The following is a 25969-nucleotide window of genomic DNA, read 5'->3' as shown; positions in this document are numbered from 1 at the left end:
TGAAATACATTAATCTTTGAGGTAAACATCAATAAAATGACTTATAATAATGACGGCTTTTATTTAAAGTCCAAAAAGTTACAAAAAGCCATATTAAGGGCTTTAAAAAAACTAATTTCGTTTTCTGGGCTATTCACTCTAATGACGAATACATAAATAGTAAATATGTATCTGTTAAGTCGAAATATTGCCAAATAAAATAGGCGATCTTTTGTTCACTGATGGTCTGATGTCATGATGAAACTAATTTAATTTTCACTATTCAATCACACTCACGATGGCAACCGAAATCGCCTGAATTGATCTGCCCCCTAGACAAGTGGCAAAATCTGACATTCTTTTCGGACTGATTCGATTTTAGAAAAGTGTGACTAGTCTACTAATAGATCTGATACTGATCGCGTTCGAAGCACCTGTGCGGCGCTAAACTCGTCACGACATGCAACGAGACAATGAGCCAACTATCCGGCCGCCGGATATCCGGTTATCCGGCCTAGCAGTTGCCAAACAACTATCCGTTTCATCTCTAAACTATAAATATATAAATTGACCAGCAATAATAATAACATTTTTGTGACATGATATGTAATGGTACTAGGTTACACTGAAACACTGATCATTAAAACTTAACAATAAGCCAATGTATATTACTTGTAAAATTGTATAATATTTAGTTGATAAAATACTCGCATTATTTGATAAAACGGTATGAATCGATTCTTTGTGTCAATAAAAATAATTTATACACTTAAAAAACTTACATGGTGATAGTGAGTGACTAATTTAATAAAAATATTAATAACAATTAACAATAAAAACACTAAGGGTGGGTTGTACCACCTATCTTTAACGGTAACTATGACGATAACCGGTGCTTTTTGTATGGAATTGGACAGATTTTTGACGTTGTCAAAGTTAAAGTAAGATGGGGCAACCCAGCCTAAGGACTAGCAAGATTAACAAAGAGGAACATAAGGCATGCAATGGACAAGTCAGGTAGAATAACTATATGGCTTGTCCAAAGGGCAAAGAACTAGAGGCAAGACACAACACAAGTTCGAGTGGACTTATTTAAGCAGTCTTCAGGGTGAAAAGTTACACTTAAGTACACTAATAGTAGTTATTGTATCAACTCGTAATTATTTTTATCTAAATTTCAAGCATAAATATTTTGATTGCAATGGATGCTACATGGTGGCAGGACTGGGAAATCTTGTTTCCAATCCTTAAATCATATATTTGAGTTATGACTGTTCCCTTATATTTAAAAAATATTTAAAACACCCATTATATAGTAATATTATGTATAGCATAAAAGCTTCAATCTTTTAAGTCCTGCCATTTGATACCATTAGTATTAAATGTGATACTGATAACAATATACATATGAGATTCAGCTGAGTGACTAGATTTTTGATCCTTAAATTATTGTGCTAAAGCCCCTAACTTACTCCTCAATTGAGAATCAGCTGGCAAAGCTAGAGCCCATTTTCGAAGGCCAACAAGAAGGACAGAGCTTAGTACCAAAATCGCCCCACAAATAGAAAATTTACTAGGAATCTCATTAAAGAACATAACTTGCCATAGAAATGCAAATACAATGTCTGCCGAACGGGCAATGGCCACAGGACCTGCCTGTTCCATCTGCAATGACATAGTCAACAATATCTGCCCCAAATAGCTGAACAGTGCTAAGCAAACGACTAGAAATCTTTCAGTGCCACAATTAGGCATACACAGTACACCAAAAACAAAAGAATAAAACAAAGTCTGTACTATAGCAATAGCACCAAAATTGGTCATGATTACAGAGAAATGCAATCCTTTGAGTACCCGTAACAAAACGTAGGCATTCGCCCCAAATATAGTAGACACAAATGCTGCAATAGCTCCTCTTAGGGTATTGTAGTTTTGACTGTGCTCCACGGTGGAGTCACTTCCAAATAGAAATGGCGGATGAGTGATCAAAATAACCCCAATTAACGTCAAAATGATAGAAATCGTGTTCCACATACCACAAGGCTCTTTCAAAAACACCCGTGCGAATAGAGCAACAAAAACAGGCACCGAAAAAACAATAACAGATGCATCAGCCAATGGCATGTTGCGAAATGCGTAAAAACTTAACATTAAGCCCACTGTGCCAACAACCGACCGCAGCGCGAGTAACAATCGCTTTCCAGGAGGAAACACAGGCTGTTCAGTGTAAATTACTATTGGTATTGTGGGTAACAGCACACCTATGAACCGGAACATGGCCAGCTGCATGGGGTCAATGTTAACGAGACTCTTTACGATGACCGAGCACAGTGAGAAAAACAAAGACGATAGCGTCGCCAGTATCAGGCCTAAGTACGGGCATCTTTTGATGAGCGGCCTTTTGTTCTCCAATAAGTTTGGTATCGTCTCGTCACCGCTGCCAGCTGATAGATCGACGAGATGCTGAAGCTCCAAGTGTTCCGGCATTGCCTTAACTTTCACCTGTAACATAAAACGGTGTATAAATAGTTACATCTATTTTTCGTCCCTAGAGCACTCGAGTTGCACTGTATTTCACGAACCTGAGTCTCTATTCAAATGCAATCCTAGAAATATAAAATAAAGCCAGATGCATTAGTCCATAACTGTAATTAATTTATCTTAAGTTTAGTCAAATCCTCTTGGGGTTTCTCAATTTTATTATTTTTAATCCCCGAAATACATGATAAAATTCAGATTGATTGACAGGAGGACAGATAAACGATGACATTGAAAGGACAAAGAAGGACATTGACGTATAACACGTTTTGTTTTACGCACTACACATTTCGATTTTGTCTTTTGGACTTCTAGGGGTGAAAAACATTTTTTTATAATGTTGGCAGTCACAATTTTGTCTATGATGCTTATTTGACATTGACAGGTACATCCGTTTCCGGGCGCGATCAATACGATGCATTTCCGGTCCAGTTTATTTGTTTGCGGCGCATCGTCTCGGCGCATTTTGGCTGGCGCAACGCAATTAATTTATTGATTTTACACTACTACTCGTCCATTTCATCCCTCTTGGATAAGATCAAAGTGTAGTTTTTGGTGGTTTATCATTGAGTGTTAATTCAATTTACAATTATTTTACTTCAGCCGGTGGGGTCAGGAGCAGGCAGGTATAAAAAGTTTTATTTTAATTAAAATCATGAACAATGCTAGCCCGTCTAAAATTCCATCAGTAGCAGAGCACTTTCTTAACGAATTAGAAGCTCGAATTACACTGGCCCAATCCAAACAACGTAAGTGTCTTTCTAACTCACATGTAAAATTATATTTTACAATAGTCTTCATCAAAAAATTCGTCCACAGTTACAGACGAAGACCTATTATCGATCTACTCTGTGTTCGGTCCAGTAGTACAAAGAGCTTTCGACATATTGGAAAAACAAGCCACCCTTGTAGAATACACCGCTTCCAAGTCTAGAAGTTTGATAGAAATAAAAGGAGAGAACGATCGGTGCTACAGGGTGTTCCCAAGAATAAGCTACTGCCCTTGTCAAGCTTTTAAGCACCAAGTTTTAGAGAAAAAAACCGAAGTTTTATGCAAACATGTACTAGCAGCAAGAATTGCCCAGATTCTAGGTAGGACGGTCTGCCACGAAGTAACGGTAGATCAATACTTAATGCTAGTACGTTCTATGTTTGATTCGGAGCATAATGGATGAGGGTATAGCTGATTATTACTTCACTGCATCGATGGACTCTGGGAAGACACTATGCAGTTTGTTAAAAGCTATACAATTTCAAGAGGTGAGTTCAATAAAAAACCTCTAAATCTTAAAAATATTTCTTATCAAAAAATCTGTGTGTAATAAGTTACACTTATCATTGTAAAATTAAACAATAAACTTTTAGACGGCAGTCTTTTGTGCTCTCCCGGAAGGCTTGAAGCTGACGGTAGAGGAAGGGAAATGTGTGCAGGCGTCAGCTTATGTGCCATCTGACAACTTCACAGAATACCATGTCAGAGATGATGTGGATGTCATGTTTAAGGTAATTATTAAGATTTTTGCATTTAACCGATTGAGTCCCAGACGGCATTAATTAATGTCATAACAATTGATTTATCTATTGTGTCTAGATTCGCGGAGCTTGAAGGATTAAGAGATAATCTCTGAGGCATTCAAGTGTTACAATTCACACAATCATCCAAGGCATTAGAAATTCAAGTTTCTTCTGGAATTAAACTACCCAGGGTCACCAACTTCTGCTTAAGAAATATTTCTCACCATTGCAGATTAGCATAGCAGTATTGTCTGAGTGCCTAAACATATTTGGGTCGGGGGAAGAGTCTAGCCTGAAAATGTACTATCGTGGCGAAGGGTCTCCATTATTATTAGTGTAAGTGGGCTCTTTTAATATGGGGTATTTCATGAGTTACTATGAAAACGGTGGTGGGTAAATTATGGTGCTTCTATTGCGATAAAAACTGCCATATTTATACAGGGCAAACCTCAAGCAAAAGCTAAATTGTTAATTACAGAACTGCTTCTCTAGTTTTAACCCGTGTAACCCTAAGCGGTCGCATGAGACCATGGTAATGGTTGATTTCTTTTCTGGGTTCACTTTTACTTGGAGCGCTATGTAGCTTTATTTGACTCATACAAACATAATTTCAGAGAGAAAAAATCCTGGCCAAAACCTGAATAATCGGCCAACCTTTTCCAGACGGCGATGCCGAAGCCTTAAAAATCAATACAGATTCAGTTTAAAATTAGCTGCAAGCTATTATTAATTCTACAATATTGATTGCGCCGTTCTGCGCAAGTCCTCTTTCCACTTCCATTGCGCAGCGCGACACCACCCTACCGCCCTTTTGCTCATGCGTACTAACGCCTTGCTGGAAATCTTTGTGCCCATTTCTGCTGAATCATCTTTGAGTTTCACTGCGCGCTTCTGCTCATGCGTATCAGTTCAATACCGCCCTGCTAGAATCCTTTGTGCTCATTTTTGCTGAATCATCATTGAGTTTCGCTGAAGTGGTTGTCGATTCGCAACGACGTTGTTTCGTGATTGAGATAAACGTGTAAATTCGTCATACATTTGAAAATAAATAGGGCGTTGCATAATCGTCACATTTGCTTTCAATATGAAACATTTCCTCCAAATAACTTTCAATGGAATTGGAACTTAGAGGTGCGATGAATCAAATATAACCCGAGCACCTTTTTTTAACATAAATGATTTAAAACCATAATTTTATCACCAGTCTGCAGCCGCAGTCAGTTCACAACGTGATGACGGACTGCGAAATCGCCACCCAAACGGCTGACTCGGTCCTAGAACTTCGGGATTCAGACTCTGCAGAAGCTGCGAAGTTGGTGCTAAAGGCTGCAGCATTCTTGGGCCTGCTTGCTGATCTGGAGCGGGCCTGTGACGTCATAGAACTCAACCTGTCTCCGGAGCACCCCAACGTCAGCATTGTTACTTATGGGATGCAGGTAAGAACCATTATCGGTTACAGGCAGTTCGAGAAATGGATTTTAGCTTCTATGTTACATCATATTATGTTTTTTTTTCTTTTCTCTGTGCTTCATCTGCAATCAGTCGCCCGACTATGAGCGGATGAGTTGTAGTGTATAATGTAACCAGATTTTATCCCATAGTTTATTCATATCCATTGTGGCTTTCTTTGAGTAAAAGGTTACTTTTAGGTTTTTATCACTGAAGTAAGAAGAATGGAGAAGGGTCGATTTTGCCCCTTCCATTTCCTAGGAGTCCTAGTATTTGAACACATAGGGCTCCTGGGAAATGGATAGAGTAAGACGTCCCTATGCAGCATTAGAGAAGATGATGGCGGCAATTGAAGACAGAAAAGATGTCATGGTAAGAAAGAAGATTGAAGACTTTGTCCCATTGTATGTCTATTGTCTACTTTAATATAGGTACCTTTTCTTTTTAAAAACTTATTGACTTTTGTATAATTATTATTGTATTAACATTGTAGTTTTACCTGTTACTTACCGAAGTATGTTTAACAGGACAGGTCGTGCATCGACATGCCGAAGTCTTCCGACATGGTGCAGAGCTTCAGCTGTGAGGCGCCGGTCACGCTGCGCTACCAGCTTCCCCACCTTCGGCTCATCATGAAGGCGCTGGCTATATCCACCAAGGTAAGTCATAAAACGTTTCATTTCAGCCGGACAGAAATTGAAATGAAGAATTTTAATTTCTGTGACGGGTCTGGGTGTTTTCTATGTATAATATGTATTTACAAAAAAAAAAAAGTATTTAAGTATGTTTATCCCGTCGTCTAGTACCCATAGTACAAGCTTTGCTTAGTTTGGGACTAGAGGCGCAGTGTAAAATGTCCAAGGATATATTATATATGTATATTTATTATTAAATGACTTCAAAGCAGTAGAGGATTTACAGTTTGGCCGCCCGTATGCTAGGGTGGGGTTGGATCTTTATTTAACTTTTATCTTCTGAAATCCGTCCGTCTTCCACTAGTTGGACCGTCGGTCCAACTAGTGGAAGGCCACACTACTGCCTCGGGAGCTGGGCTCGCCCAGTCTGGACGCGGTTTTACGCCTGCCCTACTTTATACTTCTTGATAACGATCAAACCATCTATTTATTTGATCTCAATTCCAAAATAATTATGATCAACTAAGGGCGCTGTCATCGCGCACACAGTGAATTAACGTTATATAGGGTAAACCGTATAGCTATTGCCCACTTAAAGATTTCAAAAACATTGAGATGAAAAATTAAAGAAAGTATTTTAATTATGGACCATTTATGACATTTTTNATTTGAACACATAGGGCTCCTGGGAAATGGATAGAGTAAGACGTGCCTCTGCAGCATTAGAGAAGATGATGGCGGCATCAATTGAAGACAGAAAAGATGTCATGGTAAGAAAGAAGATTGAAGATTTTGTCCCATTGTATGTCTATTGTCTACTTTAATAATAGGTACCTTTTCTTTTTAAAAACTTATTGACTTTTGTACAATTATTATTGTATTAACATTGTAGTTTTACCTGTTACTTACTGAAGTATGTTTAACAGGACAGGTCGTGCATCGACATGCCGAAGTCTTCCGACATGGTACAGAGCTTCAGCTGCGAGGCGCCGGTCACGCTGCGCTACCAGCTTCCCCACCTTCGGCTCATCATGAAGGCCCTGGCTATATCCACCAAGGTAATTCATAAATAAAGGTTTTGTTTCAGCCAAATGACTTCAAAGCAGTGGCGGATTTACAGTTTTGCCGCCCGTAGGCTAGGGTGGGGTTGGATCTTTATCTTTTAACTTTTATCTTCTGAAATCGAGTAAGCGTCATCTGAAATCTGCCGCCCCTAGGCCGCGGCCTATACGGCCTATTGACAAATCCAGGACTGCTTCAAAGACAAATATTCATAATTTCCGCAACGACTGGTCCTGCGTTGCCCGCATCCAGGTACTTCCTGCGACTTTCACCAGACCGTCGGTCCAACTAGTGGAAGGCCACACTACTGCCTCGGGAGCTGGGTTCGCCCAATCTGGACGCTGTTTTACGTCTGCCCTATTTTATACTTCTTGATAAGGATCAAACCATCTATTTATTTGATCTCAATTCCAAAATAATTATAGTCAACTAAGGGCGCTGTCATCGCGCACACAGTGAATTAACGTTATATATAGTAATTTAATTTAATGTCATTTATTTACAGGTGGTGTTACGGTGCAGCGCGAACGGACTTTTACTTCTTCAACTTAAATTGGAAAAAGAAGATCAGAGACAGATGTTTTCAGAGTTCTACATTGTGCCCCTACTTGACGATTGACTTGATGATTACACAATAACAGTCTGTCTATAAAATGTAAGAAAAAAACGTGTGTACAACTGATAAGGTGCAGAAGTTTTGTCTCGTTTTGTCCTAATAAAGACATGCTGTTATACAATTTCCTAAAGGATGTTTGAAAAACATTTTATATGCATTGTTAAGATTAATATTGTGATAAGTAAAATGTTTTCTATTTTGTAAAAGCAACAAACGTTTTTTATTAAGGTCTTAAAGACTGATAAATAAAATAATTTCATACAAAATATATGTTTTATTCACTTTCCAAATGACATACAATATGCAAGGAATGTACCTGATAATAAATAACATATTACCTAAAATAATGTAGACAAACATCAATGATCACTGTAAATATAGATAGAAAAGTGACACGGATTACTTTTGAAAACTTCACGAAAACATGACTTGCTAAAAGTAAATGGGCATTTACAGAAGTTTAAATACACAAGTTTATATATTCAATATACAACGGTAGCCCATAGTCTCGAGTCTATAATGAACGTAGCTAGTTTTTATAGCGTTAATTATTATTAAAACACCAATATAGAGCATGACGCAGAGTAGAAAACATTCACGCAGTCAAACCAATAAACATACTTTTTTACCTTTATCCTAAATCCGTCATTACATAGTTCAAACATTTATGTTATAAATTATTTGATTTTAAACTTTCCTTTCTAATACAGTGATTTTATCTTAATTTTTTCTATTACAACATACTAAAACAATTTTTGTGAGCTAAGTAGGTAGTTTTTTGTGAACTGTCCTTTGATTAACTTCATTTCGTAATTTTCTTCTTTTAATACACACAAAATACTTAAACTTTTCAATTCATCAATTCCAACAACATTTAAGTACAATTAATTTACTTTTACAATAATCGCTCATATTTAAATACGTTGTTAGTATAAAAGTCCGGCTCGAAGGACCAAAAATGTCCTCGAATCGTTATATCTTTACAATTTTCTAACATTTGATTAAACGTGTCCATTTATTTCGATTTACATTAAATTTTCCATTTAACAGTCTGCCATTGCATCCATCCTTTTTTATCTACCTAGCCTAAATGTAAGATAAACCTTAATTTACCAGTACATTGATACAGTATGCTACGTGATATACATAGAACTAGCCCCTGTATGCTAAATTAAGATAGGTACAGTATGACTAGAGTTTTGAAGCTCCTTATTTTGAACACAACTAAGTATTTTTCAGTCAGTTATACGCGTTTCGTCTTAAGAATGTTTAAAATAAGGAGCTTACATGCATCAGCTATATTTTTATATTGTCATTCATACATTATGATATTTTTGCTGCGTTGTATAAGTTCTACCCACTTTAATATTCGTAGCAAAATGTTATTTTACACTTAATATTTATATTAATTAAATCATCCCTTTAGGGTTTTTAAATGAATGAAATAATTTGATGACACGAATTTTAATTGTTAAGCCTTGAATATACATCGCGTAATTAGTCCATACAAGGCTATAAAAGTGCTAAGCAACTTTTAAAATTAAACAATCAATCAGTATACAGGGTGTTAGGTAAATGGGTATATGAGCCGACACTAGCCCATGTCGTGCCCATGTTAACATGGTCATATAAATGGTATGGTGAAGTCAGAAAATTGATATCTTCAATTTAATTATTTAAATTTTCATACACATCGGATTTTATAAAATTTAATTTGTATGAAAATAAAAAAATGATGATATCAAATTTCTGACTTCACCATACCATTTATATGACCATGTTAACATGGGCTAGTGTCGGCTCATATACCCATTTACCTAACACTCTGTATAAGCAAATAAATAGGTAGACCGTATGTGCTACAACATTTACTATGTTCAAGGCTAAAGTCGGTGACACAAATTGGCGAATATTTTGATAACTGGAAAGTATGTCAAGAATAAGTAAATAAGTTAAATAAATACGTTTACTTATGACTACCATCAATAAATTACGTATAACATAGACAAATTTGGCTAAGCCTTATAACTAAGCATTCTTTTACACATTCTTGATTTAACTACTTATGTACCTTTTTGCTAATCAATCGCACACACTGTATTGCACAAACAAAAATTGCTAATTAAATAAATAATACAAACATCGAATTATACACATTATATTTTATAGGGCTTGTCAGGTGACAAAAAATTTCACTACCTACTAATCAAGTAGGATTATAATTATACAGCTACAACGGTGTAGCTGCGTACTGCACCATTTATCATGGTTATAATTCAGTAAGTAACTTGGCATAGGGATTTGTTTTATATTTACAAATAATCAAGATAGTATAAAAATTATATTGTAGGTGGGTTACAACAGGTAATTTCAAAATGAATAGAAAAGTATACACTTTGATCATACGAACGGATAATAAAGAACAAAAAATTATAGCCCAGGAACCCATTAAGTCGAAGAAATAAGATTTTGGATAGTTATGACATCCCATTCCGAGCGCAAATACCATGTACACAGATTATGGTGGTAACTGGTGTGTCAACTGTCAACAAGCCGTACATAGAAGTCTGGAAAGTTAGGCTGGCTCGTGGCAGTTAGGCTGGGTTGCACCATCTTACTTTAACTTTGACAAAAGTAAAAAATCTGTCAAATTCCATACAAAAACACCGGTTATCGTTAAAGTTACGGTCAAAGTTAGGTGGTGCAACTCAGCCTTAGAAGGGTTTCGTAATGATCTGTAGGGCCCAGAACAGACGGTGAAACGCAACTGCAACGAAACTGCAACTGCTAGTTACTTTTGAGTTGCATCTAAGTTTCTGCCATAGCGTCCATTGAGAGACCACACATGACGCGACCAGTTTGAAACTTTCAGTTTCATTCATAAGAATCATCAGAAAGTTGCAGTTTCGTTGCAGTTGCGTTTCACCGTCTGTTCTGGGCTATGTTAGTTTGACGGGACCGCCTCGTGTAGAAGATTTGTCTTTTGTTGAAGGTCTGTCTCGTATGGAAGGTCTGTTCCGGGCGATTCCGACGTCATCACACCCTATCCGGCCTACCAGTGGCGCAGCACGCAGCTTTGACCGCGGCCCACGGCTACACGAAGCTGTATTGGTTATCCACGGCCCGAGTGTCGTGAGGAGCGCCGCTGGCTTGAAGAAGCGCTTCCAACTCCGCTCGGCGCATACGCACGTCACTCCCGTGGGTCACGTTCAGCTGAAATCATGGGGTTTATATGATTAAAAAAAAACGTATATTATAAGTGATCAGGCGGGCTAGGGTGCGCACCCATGATCAAATATTATCGACCATTTTAGACGACAAATGTATGGGCTTATCGATCAAAGACCGTTCATTATGGAAAACCTTGGGGGAGGCCTTTGTCCAGCAGTGGACGTTATTTGGCTAAAATGATGATTGTTCAAAATTGATAAAATACCTCGATAAAAGTTTATCGGCATCCTAGGCTTGCTGGAGAAATGACTTTAGAGGCAAAATATTTACAACAAAAAATACAAGAATGGACTGAGAGATTACACCAATTTGCGCCACAGTAGAGTTAGGTCCGTGGTTAGGTCCTATCACACTTTTTTTGACCATCCACATAACATTTATTTAATATGAATAACTAAAAATTAAATATAATCACATTAATGCAAACTAAACTAAATGTAACATTGATGCAACAAATACGAAACAAAACTAAAATAGCGTGAAAAAANAAGTGATGTATTATGTAGCTACTATGCGTATACTACTTTTAAACTTACTTATTTTATTCTTCACTTTTTAAGGTTTTGAATAATTTAGTCCTAGTCCTAGAACCTACCCGAACAAAAGAGTAGAATCTACCAAAATGAGGAAATAACGATTTTAGACATTAAAATCTCGGAGATATGGTTGCATTTTTGGCGTTTCTTTTCGTGGCGCTTCTACTTCATCTATGGTTTACAAGTTTTTGCGTTCCATTAGACGAAATATTTATTTTTTGTTTACTAAAACTCATGAAAAACTCTAAAAACTCTACTTTACTCAATTGCCGTATATTTTGATACGGTAATCAAAGTGCTGCCGTATACCGTATTTATGGTGCCTAAGATGCGTGAATGCCGTATATTACGGCAATTGCCGTATCCAGAACAACACTGCGCGCCGCGCGGCCAGGCCGGCCGGTCGAGCGTTGCCACACGTTGCCAGCTCTCCGCTCGACCCGCTCTCCCGCAAAATGTTTACGCGCTAAGCGCGGTAACCACACTACGTTATTAATTGGTTAGGAAAAAAATAGTTGATGTTAAAATTTGACCTACCTATTTTTTATTAAAAATGTCATCTATAAACGATACCTAATGTCAGGAAAAAATTTGGATACTGATACAAAAGTCACCCTGTATAGGGCTTGTCAGGTGACAAAAAATTGCACTACCTACTAATCAAGTAGGATATTTAATACAGCTTCAACGGTGTAGCTGCGTATTGCACCGTTTATCATTGTTGAGAATTCAGTAGGTAACTTGGCGTAGGGATTTGTTTTATATTTACAAATAATCAAGATAGTATAAAAATTATATTGTAGGTGGGTACAGCAGGAAAGTTCAAAATGAATAGAAAAGTATACACTTTGATCATACGAACGGATAATAAAGAACAGAAAATTATAGCCCAGAAACCCATTAAGTCGAAGAAATAAGATTTTGGATAGTTATGACATCCCATTCCGAGCGCAAATACCATCTGGAAAGGGGCGTGGCAGTTAGGCTGGGTTGCACCATCTTACTTTAACTTTGACAAAAGCAAAAAAAACTGTCAAATTCCATACAAAAACACCGGTTATCGTTAAAGTTACGGTCAAAGTTAGGTGGTGCAACTCAGCCTTAGAAGGGTTTTGTAATTATCTGTAAGGCCCAGAACAGACGGTGAAACGCAACTGCAACGAAACTGCAACTGCTAGTTACTTTTGAGTTGCATCTAAGTTTCTGCCATAGCGTCCATTGAGAGACCACACATGACGCGACCAGTTTGAAACTTTCAGTTTCATTCATAAGAATCATCAGAAAGTTGCAGTTTCGTTGCAGTTGCGTTTCACCGTCTGTTCTGGGCTATGTTAGTTTGACGGGACCGCCTCGTGTAGAAGATTTGTCTCTTGTTGAAGGTCTGTCTCATATGGAAAGTCTGTTCCGGGCGATTCCGACGTCATCACACCCTATCTGACCTACCAGTGGCGCAGCACGCAGCTTTAACCGCAGCCCACGGCTACACGAAGCTGTATTGGTTATCCACGGCCCGAGTGTCGTGAGGGGCGCCACTGGCTTGCAGAAGCGCTTCCAACTCCGCTCGGCGCATACGCACGTCACTGCCGTGGGTCACGTTCAGCTGAAATCATGGGGTTTATATGATTAAAACAACGTATATAAAAAAGTGATCAGTATTGTGGTAAAATACCTGCCTTGTTTGTTATGCATAAAAAAGTAGGCCTAGGATGCGCGCTCGATAAGCGGTTATCGCGCCATTTTATCGATTTTACGCGATAAGCTCATACATTTGTCGTATGTCGTCTATAATCATCGATAAGATTTTATCACGGTGCGCATCTTAGCCCGGCTGGACAGATTATTCGGGGACAAAATATTACAACAACAAAAACTAATACAAGAGTGGACTGAGAGATTACACCAATTTGCCACAGTGGCAGAGTTAGGTCCTGTCACTCATTAGTGGAAGACAGTGATGTTAACTGAAGCGGTAGGAGAATAGTAGATTAAGGATAAAAAAATACAGGAACGAATTCAATTTGCTGACTCTCTTTAACCATCCACAATAGATTTATTTAATACGAATAACTAAAAATTAAATATAATCACATTAATGCAAACTAAACTAAATGTAACATTGATGCAACAAATACGAAACAAAACTAAAATAGCGTGTAAAAAAAGACACTTACCACAAACGATGTGCAAATTCAAAAACTGGCAAAGGAAATAAAAAAACATACAGCAAATAAAAAGTCAAGCCATTCCATACCATAAGTTTAATATGTAATAAAATTTACAACCAAGGTATTATTTTAAAGCTCGGAAGAACATGATTGTGATCTGTACAGACATACAAACATACATTTAAAAAATTCCAATAGAATGATGCAAACTATATTTTATACTCATAAGAAATCAAATTATTAAATAAACTCATTATCTAGCTAGGCCGATTAATACACATACAAAAATTTATACATTTTCATTATACAATAAGTTATCAAAACTGTACAAGCATCATACTATTTAGAATAAATATTATAAAACATACTTTGTTAGTAGGTACACTTTATTAACAGTCAACATAATAAAATCATATTATTATTATGACATTATATTTTATAGAAAACAATAAGTATAGTTAATTTAATGTTTCATTTAAGATACTTAAATAATATTTTCAAAATAATAATATGAATACATTCCCATTGAACAAAATCAGTCTAAAACTACATACATGGCGATGCTTTCAATTAAATAAAACAATATATCGATAAAATGCAAAAAAAAGTTAAATAAAACTAATTCTACATGAGACTATGGTTAACCTATACATGTAATAGTAACATTATATCTTTTGTCGATAATGATGCAGTTAAAATCCCTAATATGTGTTCCGTAAGTCATAGATAATCCTATTTTATAAAGGTGTCTAGTTTTCAAGGCTATAAAATTTTTGGTGCAAAATGTACCTTAAAATATACAATTTGTCAGCCAACAGTTAAAGGTGTGTTTCCACTAGGAAACAACACGTGACTGTTGTATGTTGCATGATTTAGTTAGTTGACACCACAAAAACTGTGACATTATTCATATTTCAATAAAACACAAAATAATAACTTTACAATTTTATCAATATTGTAATGTATTCAAGTATAAAATATTTTTATATAAGATATTCCATTTGTGTCACGTTACATGAATAAAATCAACAAAAACGTATTGAAACTATGTATTTTTAAAATATTTAAATATGTTTGTGCATTCAAAATCAAGAAAACTGGTGTTTGAAAGCTCATAAATTAATAGGCAGTGAAAATATAAATATTTTGATTACTTTCACGATGAAAAATTTTACCTTGATAGGCCAGATTACGGTATACAATATTCCCAATATTTATTAATAAAAAATCAGATCTACATTAAACAAAATTCTAACAATCTTTTAAAAAAATAGAATGATTTTTTGTTATGTATTAAAACATTGCAAAACACATTACACCAAATAAAAACGATAAAAACAAATTAAAATCGTGCAACAAGCATATAAAGCTAAGTGGATGATATAAACAATAAATAAATTCTTAAGAATTTCTTTTCGTTTCTTCATTCCTTGTTTTGAGAATATTTATTATACTGAACTTTTACGCCTGTAGTCACAAACATTACTATGAGGTCTCACAGTGCGCGTGGACGCACAGGGTCACGCGCGAACCAATCACAGAGCTCTATTCAACGCTGTGCGTTCGAATTGCTGCTTCACGTAAGCAAGCATCGTTTGTGAATACGGGTGTTAGTAAAATATCAAGACAGATAAAATATAATTCAAGTAAATGACACTTGGTACTTTGAAAAATCTACTTATATTTAAATGGCAGTTGGGAAGTAAGAACACTTATCTACTAGTAGCCTGTAAGACTAAACTTGAGTTGCATTGTTACTAAAATTATAAAACTATTTCTTAGGAGATGTCATATTGGGACAAAATTTCAAGTTATTTATAATTTTCAAATTGGGACAAAATGTTTTAAAAATCAACTAATGCTTAATTTCATTTGTTCGCTTCAATTCTCAAAATGAATAGGTATGCCGTTAATATTGGTCTCAAAGCTTTAAAACGAATAATTAAAATATTAGATACCTAAATAATTTGTAGTTTGACGTCCAACTAAATTATATTTACAAAAGAAAAGAATAAGATAAATAATTGTTTTTTTTTCTCGAATAAGACTTTTTAGCCACGGTGTAATCATTATAGTTCTAGGACTCAAAAATTAGGAGGGGGTTAGCAAAAATTACACTAAAAGCTGACAACTATATGCTACAACATTAAAAATGCACATTCCACTTAGTTTGATCAGTACTATCACAGAATGCGTGTTTTATTGAACCAATATAATTTTAGAGGTTGGCACTGAACGTATAAAATTTGTGATCTTTTTAAAATACACAGACCATTGAGCACGGTATTGCATAAGCCTTGGTCAAACAGGTAGCGTTCCTAGCGTATCATGACGTCACGAAACAACAGCGTAACGTCAAGTGGCGACGTTATAGCGTTACGTCACGAGACAGGGCTATAGCTTAGCGTCAGGTGGCGCTAGTGTGCCGTGAAACTGCGCTATCTTAGGAACGCATTGTGTTTAAGAAGGCTTGTTTGTATAAATATGAATCATACAAATATCGTAGAGCGCCTTTTTGTCTTAATAAAGGGCATATATTTTAAACATTGGTAAATGCTTTTAGTAAGTCCAGTGGTTAGTGAAGTCCATTTATAAAATTATATACAATTAAGTTTGTAAGTATAGTCTTGCTAGGAACATTCGGTGGGACTTTAATGCCTCTTTGAATTTACAGAGAAATATAAATTGAAGAATATGATTAATATCCACTTTCAAGACTAAATAATATAATAGCTCAAGGAGCTACAATATTCAAAATATTTAATATAAGATTTTATTTTCTTCCTAAATATTGAGTTATGTAGGATTTTACAATAAATCTTATTAGGTAATACTAGCTTTCCGCCCGCTGCTTCGCCCGCGTGGTATTTTATCTGTCAAAATGAAAAACCTGGATAAAAACTATCCTATGTCCTTTCCCGGGACTCAAACTATCTCTACGCCAAATTTCATCAAAATCGGTTCAGTGGTTTAGGCGTGAAAGCAAGACAGACAGACAGAGTTACTTTCGCATTTATAATACATATTAGTATAGATTTATGTGACATTTTATAAGTGTCTTATGAAGTTATGATGACTGGGCAGTAGTTTCAACGAATGGTTTCAATCTAAAAGTTAAAATAACAGTAACTGAAAAAACTGTGATAATTGAAAACAAAATGTTTTACGAACATTCATACAGATACAAACTACTATTTAAAGTAAAGCTTGAGCAATAAATACGAAGTACATAAACATAATGAAATCTCATTACATACAAGCGACACTTCTAGTACGATTGTGGATGTTCTCGATTGCTTTTGACGAATTGCGAGATATCCAATATAATTTGGATATACATAATACCCTACAAGTTTTCTAAAATCTGATATTTAATGTATGTTAATGACACCTGTTTCTTTTAAGGTCCCGAAACAAAAATATTGACTTGTCTAGCGATGTGTGTCTGATGTCGTTAAGACGCATACATAAGTATTCTGTTCTGTTTAGGTTAGCGATATTGAAACTGAATCTAAATACACTAAAACAACATTTCGCCTTTCAAACCTAAAAGTAACGAGCACACCTTGAGTTCCAAAATAATCGATTAAATGTCTCACAATCATAAGACAATCGACTACACCAAGAAAATTACAATATTACGTCAAAACCGGTTTATTCTCAGTGAAAAAAGCGTTTGATTTACACCATCAAATTACTTTTCTAAGCCATAAACGACTTGTTTCGGTGAAAAGAGCGTTCGATTTACGTAATTTCCTTTTGTAACGATTTCAAACCGAGCACAATCACATCTCGCGTCCAAAAACAATCGATAAAACTTCCCACAATCGCCTACGCATTCGAAAACAATCGAGCATCGCGCGCCTAGTCTCTCACTTGTTGGCGGCCCGCGTCCTGGCACGTACTTGGTCAGCGTGACGTCAGCAGCGCCGCCCGACTCCAGCGGTATGAAGTAACTCGAGATATTGTCCCGATTCAAAATAACAAGTCTTTTGAGTAATCAAACCAGAGAAGACGATATAAATCGATCATACTTGACGAAAGAAAAATCGAATAACAATATCGAACGAATTGTCAAATAAGACTCTGACTTAGCAAATGTTTGCTAATGCAACCTGACACGCAAACATTTTTGTGGTATACGCCAAAAGAGGTCATTTTCTGTGAAAAGAGCGCGCAATTTACGGTATCGCTATCTACCAAGATCTCAAAACCGAGCACAATGACGTCTCACGTCCAAAAGCAATCGATAAAACATCTCACAATCGTAAAACAATCGACTACGCATCTCGCATTCTAAAAACAATCGAGCATCGCGCGCCTAGTCTCTCACTTGTTGGCGGCCCGCGTCCTGGCACACGACGTACTCGGTCAGCGTGACGTCAGCAGCGCCGCCCGACTCGAGCGGGATCGGGTGGGCTCGGAAGTGTTCGAGCATGTCGTGAACGTTCGGGAACCAGAGGTGCTGGACCCGACACTGGCCCGAGTCACTGAGCGTCATGCGGAGATGTTTCGCGCGGCCCTGGAAATAAAAGGGTTGTAGTTAGAAAGAAAGAAAACACTATTGACAGGATATGAGAGACGCAGGAGGATTCTCTATGACGCAAATGGTGGATTTGGCCTACACTCACAATGAAAAGGCGGGTTGGGAGTAGGGTTTCTGCTCGAGCTTTCTCGAACTCGAGAAAACTCGAGAAATTTGGCTTCATTCGAGACGAGAAAAAAATTACCGGAGCTCGAGAATTCTCGAGTTTCGATTTTGAAGCTTTAATATTCTTGAAAGCCTATTTTCTTAGACAAAAGTAAGTTTTTAATTATTTAATAGGTCAACGTTGCTTTTAGACTGGCATAGTCTTTCCTTTTTTATTGCAAGCTTTTTATTATTATTACAAGCTTTATATTGACTTCACTTGTTAGTAGGTATGTGTGCGACAAATCTTGCAACTGAAATTAAGACCAGTTCTCCTCAACCGATTGAGTTGAAATTTGGTATACTTATGTAAGTACGATGACAATGCAATGTTGTGGTACCATTGAGCTGGTCTGATGATGGAGTCAGGAGGTAGCCATAGGAACTCCTAAACGAAACGGCAGAATCGCATCGAATTTGGGTTCGTTGGATTTGTCTTTTTGAGCACTTTAGTGATAGATGATGTCCAGGGTTATGATGATGGAGTCAGACGGTGACCATAGGAACTCATAAACGAAACGGCGGAAACTTATCGAGTATGGGTTTATTTGATTCGTCTTCCCGAGCACTTTGGTGCTAACTGATGACCAGGGTCCGAAAGAGTGTAAAATAAAATTATAATAAAAAAAAAACTTTTTTTAAAAACAAGCTTTATTCTGAAATGCAGTTGTACTAAAATGAAAAAAATAATTGTATGCTTATGTTCAAGTAATTTCAAAAGCTTGAAGCGCAAACAGAAAAAAGAGGAATAAATACCATGCGCGATTATTTTTTTCATTTTAGTACAACTGCATTTCAGAATAAAGCTTGTTTTTAAAAAAGTTTTTTTTTATTATTATAATTTTTTTAACTGATTTGATTTGCAAGTAATGATCTCAATCGAAACTAAGTAATAATGTTCACCAACGATTATGATATATTTATTATGATATGCTTAACTCTGACTGATTTAAAGACTGAAAATCTTGTTAACTAGACAGTTACCTTACCTAACAGACGTTAGGTTAGGTACTCGTGCCTCCTCGAAAAGTTTATTCAAGTTGTTATCTGTAAGAAATTAAAAAAAATATTAAAAAGTTTTTTTTGCTCATAAAAAAACTATTTGTCGTAATTTTGCTATTTAGTGTGTGTGTTCTTTAGAAAACAAGTGATTCAATTGTAGCTCCAGATTTTTATTGTTATTTATCCTTAAAGTACACGCCACTTTATGACTTTTGTTATGATTATAAATATTAATTATGAAAGAAGATTCTATTTTTTGTTTCTTTCCTTACCAAAATAAGTGGTACTAAATTCTAATATTGATTGTTGTGCATAAAAGTAGGTATGTTAGATTAAAAAAACCTGTTTTTATTAAATTTCAACCGATTTCAGCAGTTTTCATTAAAAGACTCGAGACCCGAGAAAACTCGAGACTTTGGCCTCGAGAATTCTCGAAACTCGAGAAAAAAAATAAGTCGAGAAATCAGAAACCCTAGTTGGGAGCCTCTCCAAGCTTTGCTGGTAGCCAGTTGTTATTCTAAACATAATAATAAACATACTACGGACAGATGTTTTAAAAGATTATTTATAATTTTGTTTTTCATCTGTCATCTGCTTGTACTGGAGGGATTCGATACTTGAACTCCTCCTATGTTCTTTTCCTGGCTACATAGAGCTGCACAGAAGCTACAACTTCTCCAATGCAATAACATAGGAGTTACACTCTGGCTACAAAGGAGTTCAGAAGTTACAGCGGTAGTGCCATGCCGCGCCGCTATGCCAACAGAAACTCACTTGGAAGTTGAAGGTCAGCACATACTCCTCCCAGCGTACGCCTGTTCTGTGGGAAAGGTCAGAATAGCCTCGCTATGCCTACAAACTTACTTGGAAGTTGAAGGTGAGCACATATTCCCCTCGGCGCGTCTCGCTCTGGTTTAGACCTAGGTTACATTAGGCCTACATTCCCTTTGAAGTCCACGCGAGGGGGCTTATGCTGGTTGCTGGTGTCTGATGATCCTTAACTTCGAGCTACTCCTATGTTCTTCTCGTCCAGGCTACACAGGAGTTACAGCGGTGGGAACGAGAGGTGTTCTTGTGGAAGAATGAGGAGATCCTTAAACGTACTACTTGCTGACGTAGCCCGACGGATTAGCAGCTGAAATGGCTTTGGAAAGGGCACAAATCATGAACTGACGGCCGATAGGCCGGAAAGTTCTGGAGTGGAAGCCACTTACTAGCAAGCGCAGCGAAGGCTGCGTAGGTGGACAGAAGTTCTCATAAAGGTAGCTGGAAAGGTGACGGATAATCTGGAAGTCATTGGGGGAGGCTTATGTGCAGCAGTGGCCGTCCTATGGCTGAAATGATGATCATCATANCCACCTCTACTACTTATTTCAAGAAAAATGATGCTGTTTTTCATAAACTTATGTTTTGTAAAAACGAATTGAATGTCATGGCGAGAGTTGTGATAAATGCAGAGGATATCTTAAGTTATGATACGTATTATTTATTTTATTTTACTCAGCCAAGGGTCTCAGTGAAAATGTAAGAAGTGTGTTCGGGTTTTCTCGTGAGATGTTTTAAATAAAATTCGATTTAGTATTTTGGAGACTTTCGCTCAAGCAGAAAATTTGCAAGCGTAGCTTTATGAATGCATCACATCCAGTCGTATACTATGAAGATCGCTTTATAAGTAAATGTTGCTGTATTTTGGTGCAATTTGGACACTGTTTTTCTTCGAAAAGATATTGCATTGCATTAAGGATAGTGGTTAGAATATATCAATTTTAAAGTCTGTCCTTGCACAAAATTGTGAAATACTTACTTAGTTTATTTATTTACTATTTTCAAAATAATAAATACTATTCCTATAAAATTTTACTCGGCACGCTATGTCAATTGTCTAAGCTAATTCCATGTCTTTAATGGCAAAAATCTAAATAGACCCTACGCCAAAATAGCTCATGATAGGGCAATAACAAAACAAGCATTATTTTCAGAAACTCCTGAGAGAAAAATCGTGTCTACATCTATCGAACACATGTGACAGTTTTACTATTCATATCGGCCAAAATCTATCGTAAATCTGAGATCCTTGGCCTACATGTGATATACCATTGGCAAAATTGCCGCTTGATATTCTTCCAGGAAACCTTAGTACTCCAAGTGGTCTTTAGTGGGGGAACTAGAATTTTATCGAAGTATACGAGCTCTTGCCGTTGCCCGAGGGTCGTAAAAATAACAGTCAATAAATACGGATAATGTGCGTTGGGCATCGTCAAGAATCGATTACCTTGTTGGAATTGAGTCGTTATCTTTGTATCTGGCGACTGGGCTTTGAACGGTTGGAAGTCCAGGAATGGCCCTAATTTCTAAACGCGGGAAGTTCTGAGATTGGCAATAAAGAAAAATATTTCACCAGTTACAAGTACTGTTGGTTGTTGATATTACAACTTTGATTACACGACCACTAATACTGATTTCAGAGAAAGCGGAATTATGAGGTAAATATTAGATACTTTTATGTGTAGTAACATGTAACGGATACTAATGCAAAAGCAAATTTTATTATTCTTGTTTATATTAAATAAACAGCTTCTTAGTTAAATTTAAGTTTATATAACTTGATTTGTTCCACATTTTATACCTAAATAAACGAAAAGTTTCGTTGATCTATAAAAATCGGACTCTATGTAGCGTAGGCACTCGTATGTGTCAATATCTATCTACGCTTGTAGTCCAGTCAATGAATGCCTTAACGACGGTGTAGAGAGAAATCCATGGAACACAATTTTTGACCTCGGGACTTTATTTAGCCTAGTTAGGTGGTGAACATAGCAAAAGTCCCCGCCCTTAGCCCTTGAGCCGCCGGGGAGAGGGGGGTTTAAAGGTACCACTTTTCGGTTTTTCGCTTAATCCTCGGAAACTATGCGTCCTAGTGACATGACTACTATGAACCAAAAAAAGCTTATTCAATTTGCTACAGGTGAGACAGTCAAGTTTTTCTATATCTTGTATAGTTTTTGCGGCATCTGCTCTAGAAGGTCTGTAAAATTGGAAATTTTATTGTTGTCTCACATGTTCCTTTCAGGAGAAAATCGACTAAATCAACATTGAGCAAACACTATAGACATGCGGGAGCATGTTAAGTCTAGTTCCAGGGAGGGGACTGCACCGTGCGTATATTTAGACGAACCAATTAGAGCCACTTTTGACTCCTCATCATTCAAAAACTACTGTGCATTAACACTTCAAATTTGGCTCATGTATTGAGACTTGCAAGATGTACATCAGCTTCAAATTTCATAAATATAGCTCAAACGGTTATTTAGGTATTGACGTTCAAAAATCGATATTTAGAGCACTACTAGCTATCTATCACATGTGAAATGTTAAAATTTACTGGTTTTTTATTTGTTCCTTTGTATTTACATAACTACCTTTCTGGATGCCAAATTTGAACCTTCGAGGTCATCTGGAAGTGGTTAGAATTCGGTCTATAGGTCAAACATGTAGATTTTTGGACGTCAATATCTAAAGAACCGTTTGAGGCAGATTTATGAAATTTGAAACTGATGTATATCTTGTAAGTCTCAACACATGAGCCAAATTTGAAGTGTTAATGCACAGTAGTTTTTGAGTGATGAGGACTCAAAAGTGGCTCAAAGTGATTCGTCTAAATATACGCACGGTGTAGTCCCCTCGCTGGAACTAGGCTTAACATGCTCCCGCATGTCTATAATGATTGCTCAATGTTGATTTAGTCGATTTTCTCCTGATGGTAACATGTAAGACAAAAATAAAATTTCCAATATTACAGACCTTCTAGAGCAGATGCCGCGAAAACTATACAATTTATAGAAAAACTTGTCTATCTCATCTGTAGCAAATTGAATACGCTTTTTTTGGTTCAAAGTAGTCATGTCACTAGGACGCATAGTTTCCGAGGATTAAGCGAAAAACCGAAAAGTGGCACCTTTAAACCCCCCTCTCCCCGCCGGCTCAAGGGCTAAGGGCGGGGACTTTTGCTATGTTCACCTCCTAACTAGTCTAAATAAAGTCCTGAAGTCAGAAATTGTGTTCTACAGTTTTCCATCTATAATGCTTTATTGACTGGACTATTGGCACTAAACACGCTTTGTAAGTGTCCACTTTGGTCTGTCTACCCAGAAAACATTTGGCACCCATTGGAGAGGCTTTTACGCTATTTTTAGGCTACTTAATCTCAAATCATTCTTCCCATCGAACGTTTCCATACAAACTATTATTGTTTCCATGACATTTATCGGTAGACCCTCTCACTGCCGAACGGACTGCGAATATAGATGATCCATTTACCAGCAAGGAGTCGTCTTTATCCCTACTAAAACGGTGCTTAATCCCTGCCTCAGATTTAACACGTACGCGCAGGTTTTTAGAACTAAAGTAAAATTATACTTGGTTCAGTTCATTCGGCCTGTTTTCTTAAACCTGAGAGACGTCGCTTAATTCTGAGGGTAGTCTGAGTGCAGTTTCAACTTATATACGAGTATTTCCTGTACGTATTTGCTATTTTGTAGAGCTGTGTATAACTAAAGAATAACCTATCTAGAAACAAAAATACTTCCAATCTTTAGTAGGCAAACAAAATGGTTTAATTGTTTTACGCGATAGAGAGATATAAGAAATACAGATTGTATCTAATCCAACAAAATGAGATGAACTCTATTCTGTTCCTTCCAAATCAAGTTATCGCTAGCGCCAGAGCCTGCGTGATTTCCCGACAGGAAAGGGCTAAGACCGACCCGGCTGTCAATCATACACAATCGTTTATTAGGATCGACGGAGGCCGGCTGATGCCTGACCTCGTCGTACGTCGTACATTTATCATCTGTACGACGTTTAATATGTTTCGGTTCGGTGACAGGGGGAGATAACGTGACGTTGCGGTGACGAGCGATCATAATTTGCGCGTTTTTTCCGCCGCCCGCGTTTTGGGGTTAATGCGATAATTTGCGGTCAGATTTATTATGGGCTCTTTATGAGATGTAACAGATAACTTGTAGAATCTGATATCTTAATAATTAAAGGAAAATGTGGTTTAAGATGAATACCTATCGCCGACAAAAAGGGTCTAAGGAGCGGCAAGGTAAGTACCTACCGTCGTACCTAAAAATGCTTTAAAAACTAACGTGACGTCGTTCTTCAGATTTTTTTATAATATTTCATGATCTTAAGAACCAATTTGACCTCAGCCAAAAGTTTTACAATAGTTAATGATATTGTTTTCACAACTACGCCTATAACAATACATCAATACAGTACGATTCAATTCAAAGAAAGGAAGAAAGCCATTGAATCATAACACAAGTGAATGCGATAAATCAAGGGAAGTATTCTTCTGGCCTAGACACGAGGAAGTAAATAAATATCAGACTCGCCCAACGACTTATTGCAGTCTCTTATCAATTATTTGGTCAGAACACTTAGTTGTTACTGAGAGGATTTGGACATATTCCAATTTGAACAATAACAATAAGTAACATTTAAGAAACATTCAACAAACCAACCAACTTACACATATACTTAAATCAATGTTTAGACTTAGTTTCTATGACCATAACGCTAGACGCACGAAATATACTTTTTATGTTGTAAATCTTGTAAAAATCACACATAACTACTTATGCCTAATGTTTGACATAAGTAACTTAAGCCTTTTAATGACAAACCCCTAACCTTGTTAAGTTGTTAGATACTACCCAAGCGTCATACTTTAAGGAACATACTTAGAGAACTGCTTATTTCGAAAAAAAAAAGTAGCAATATCTGTGCTGTTGATTAAACAACAATTAAACAAAATGAAGAGATGAGATGGTCAATTCTGTGTCGTTATAACCATTCAAACTCTATTGAGGGCGATTCGAAAAATTAAAGCAAATCTAACGATTCTCAACTCGAATCTTTGGAAGCCCATCACGTTTTCGATTTCATTTTATCGAATGCGACATTGCAGCCGATTGTGGGCAATGAGTCGATCTAAAGACAGACAATTTGCTACTATTTACAAGGCGACGCTGAATCAGCGCCATTTCTTTATTTCGAACCGATCGGCGAGTTCGACAACAGCACGAGAATTATTATATGGGAAAGATTCACTGCGTTTGTTGCTCAACCAGCGATGACATAGCAAAATTAGATGAGTATGATAATTTATTCAAAAAAAATGTAAAGCTAAAGATATGTTTCTAGAAATACGGATGGAGAACAACGCAAAAATACCTCTAAGACGAAACTACCAGGACTGATTGTCTATCATAAACTACAACTTTTGGTTTCACAGGTTTTTCATTTATTTCATTTCATTTATTTATTCCAAAAACAAAATACATTGTATAGGAAAATTAGTTAGACATTAAAATTCACACAATCTGCAATTCAATTAAAATAAAATGAATCTAATTTAACCCTAAAATTTCATTTCACATACTAGAATTAATATAAGTGTCAGATTAAATAAATAAATAAAATTATTACACAATACATAATGTCAAAATTAAATAAAATAAATCCAATCTAACCCTAAAATTAAA

General features: G+C 36.6%; 3 protein-coding genes across 5 annotated transcripts; 1 reads left to right on the top strand and 2 right to left on the bottom strand.

Moving 5' to 3' along the window:
* Nucleotides 1-846: 846 nt before the first annotated feature.
* On the bottom strand, nt 847-2775 carry LOC114363905 (solute carrier family 35 member G1). Its single transcript, XM_028319797.1, has 2 exons — nt 2562-2775; nt 847-2481 (listed from the first exon to the last, which is right to left on the bottom strand). The coding sequence occupies exon 2, from the start codon at nt 2464-2466 to the stop codon at nt 1426-1428; it is 1041 nt and encodes a 346-aa protein (XP_028175598.1). The 5' UTR covers nt 2467-2481; nt 2562-2775; the 3' UTR covers nt 847-1425.
* A 155-nt stretch (nt 2776-2930) lies between these two features.
* Nucleotides 2931-7932, top strand: Rad1 (Radiation insensitive 1). 3 transcript variants are annotated; one of them, XM_028319802.1, is made up of 7 exons: nt 2931-3143; nt 3337-3777; nt 3883-4020; nt 4265-4368; nt 5237-5468; nt 6009-6140; nt 7684-7932. In XM_028319802.1, the coding sequence occupies exons 2-7, from the start codon at nt 3685-3687 to the stop codon at nt 7795-7797; spliced, it is 813 nt and encodes a 270-aa protein (XP_028175603.1). In that variant the 5' UTR covers nt 2931-3143; nt 3337-3684; the 3' UTR covers nt 7798-7932. The 3 variants fall into 3 exon arrangements, with proteins under 3 accessions (XP_028175603.1, XP_028175601.1, XP_028175602.1); XM_028319800.1 differs by having other exon boundaries at nt 2931-3266; XM_028319801.1 differs by lacking the exon at nt 6009-6140 and adding an exon at nt 7043-7174 and having other exon boundaries at nt 2931-3266; nt 7684-7910.
* An 8736-nt stretch (nt 7933-16668) lies between these two features.
* Nucleotides 16669-24340, bottom strand: LOC114363912 (SH2B adapter protein 1-like). The gene is made up of 3 exons (XM_028319804.1): nt 24242-24340; nt 20283-20327; nt 16669-18248 (listed from the first exon to the last, which is right to left on the bottom strand). Exons 1-3 carry the CDS (start codon nt 24338-24340, stop codon nt 18048-18050), a joined length of 345 nt encoding a protein of 114 aa, XP_028175605.1. The 3' UTR covers nt 16669-18047.
* Nucleotides 24341-25969: the final 1629 nt, after the last annotated feature.

This window comes from Ostrinia furnacalis, unplaced genomic scaffold (genome assembly GCF_004193835.3).
Source record: "Ostrinia furnacalis isolate ACB-3 unplaced genomic scaffold, ASM419383v2 OfSCF7334, whole genome shotgun sequence".
Taxonomy (NCBI): domain Eukaryota; kingdom Metazoa; phylum Arthropoda; class Insecta; order Lepidoptera; family Crambidae; genus Ostrinia; species Ostrinia furnacalis.
The sequence above is the reverse complement of the archived record's forward strand: the minus strand, read 5'-3'. Positions and strand labels throughout refer to the sequence as shown.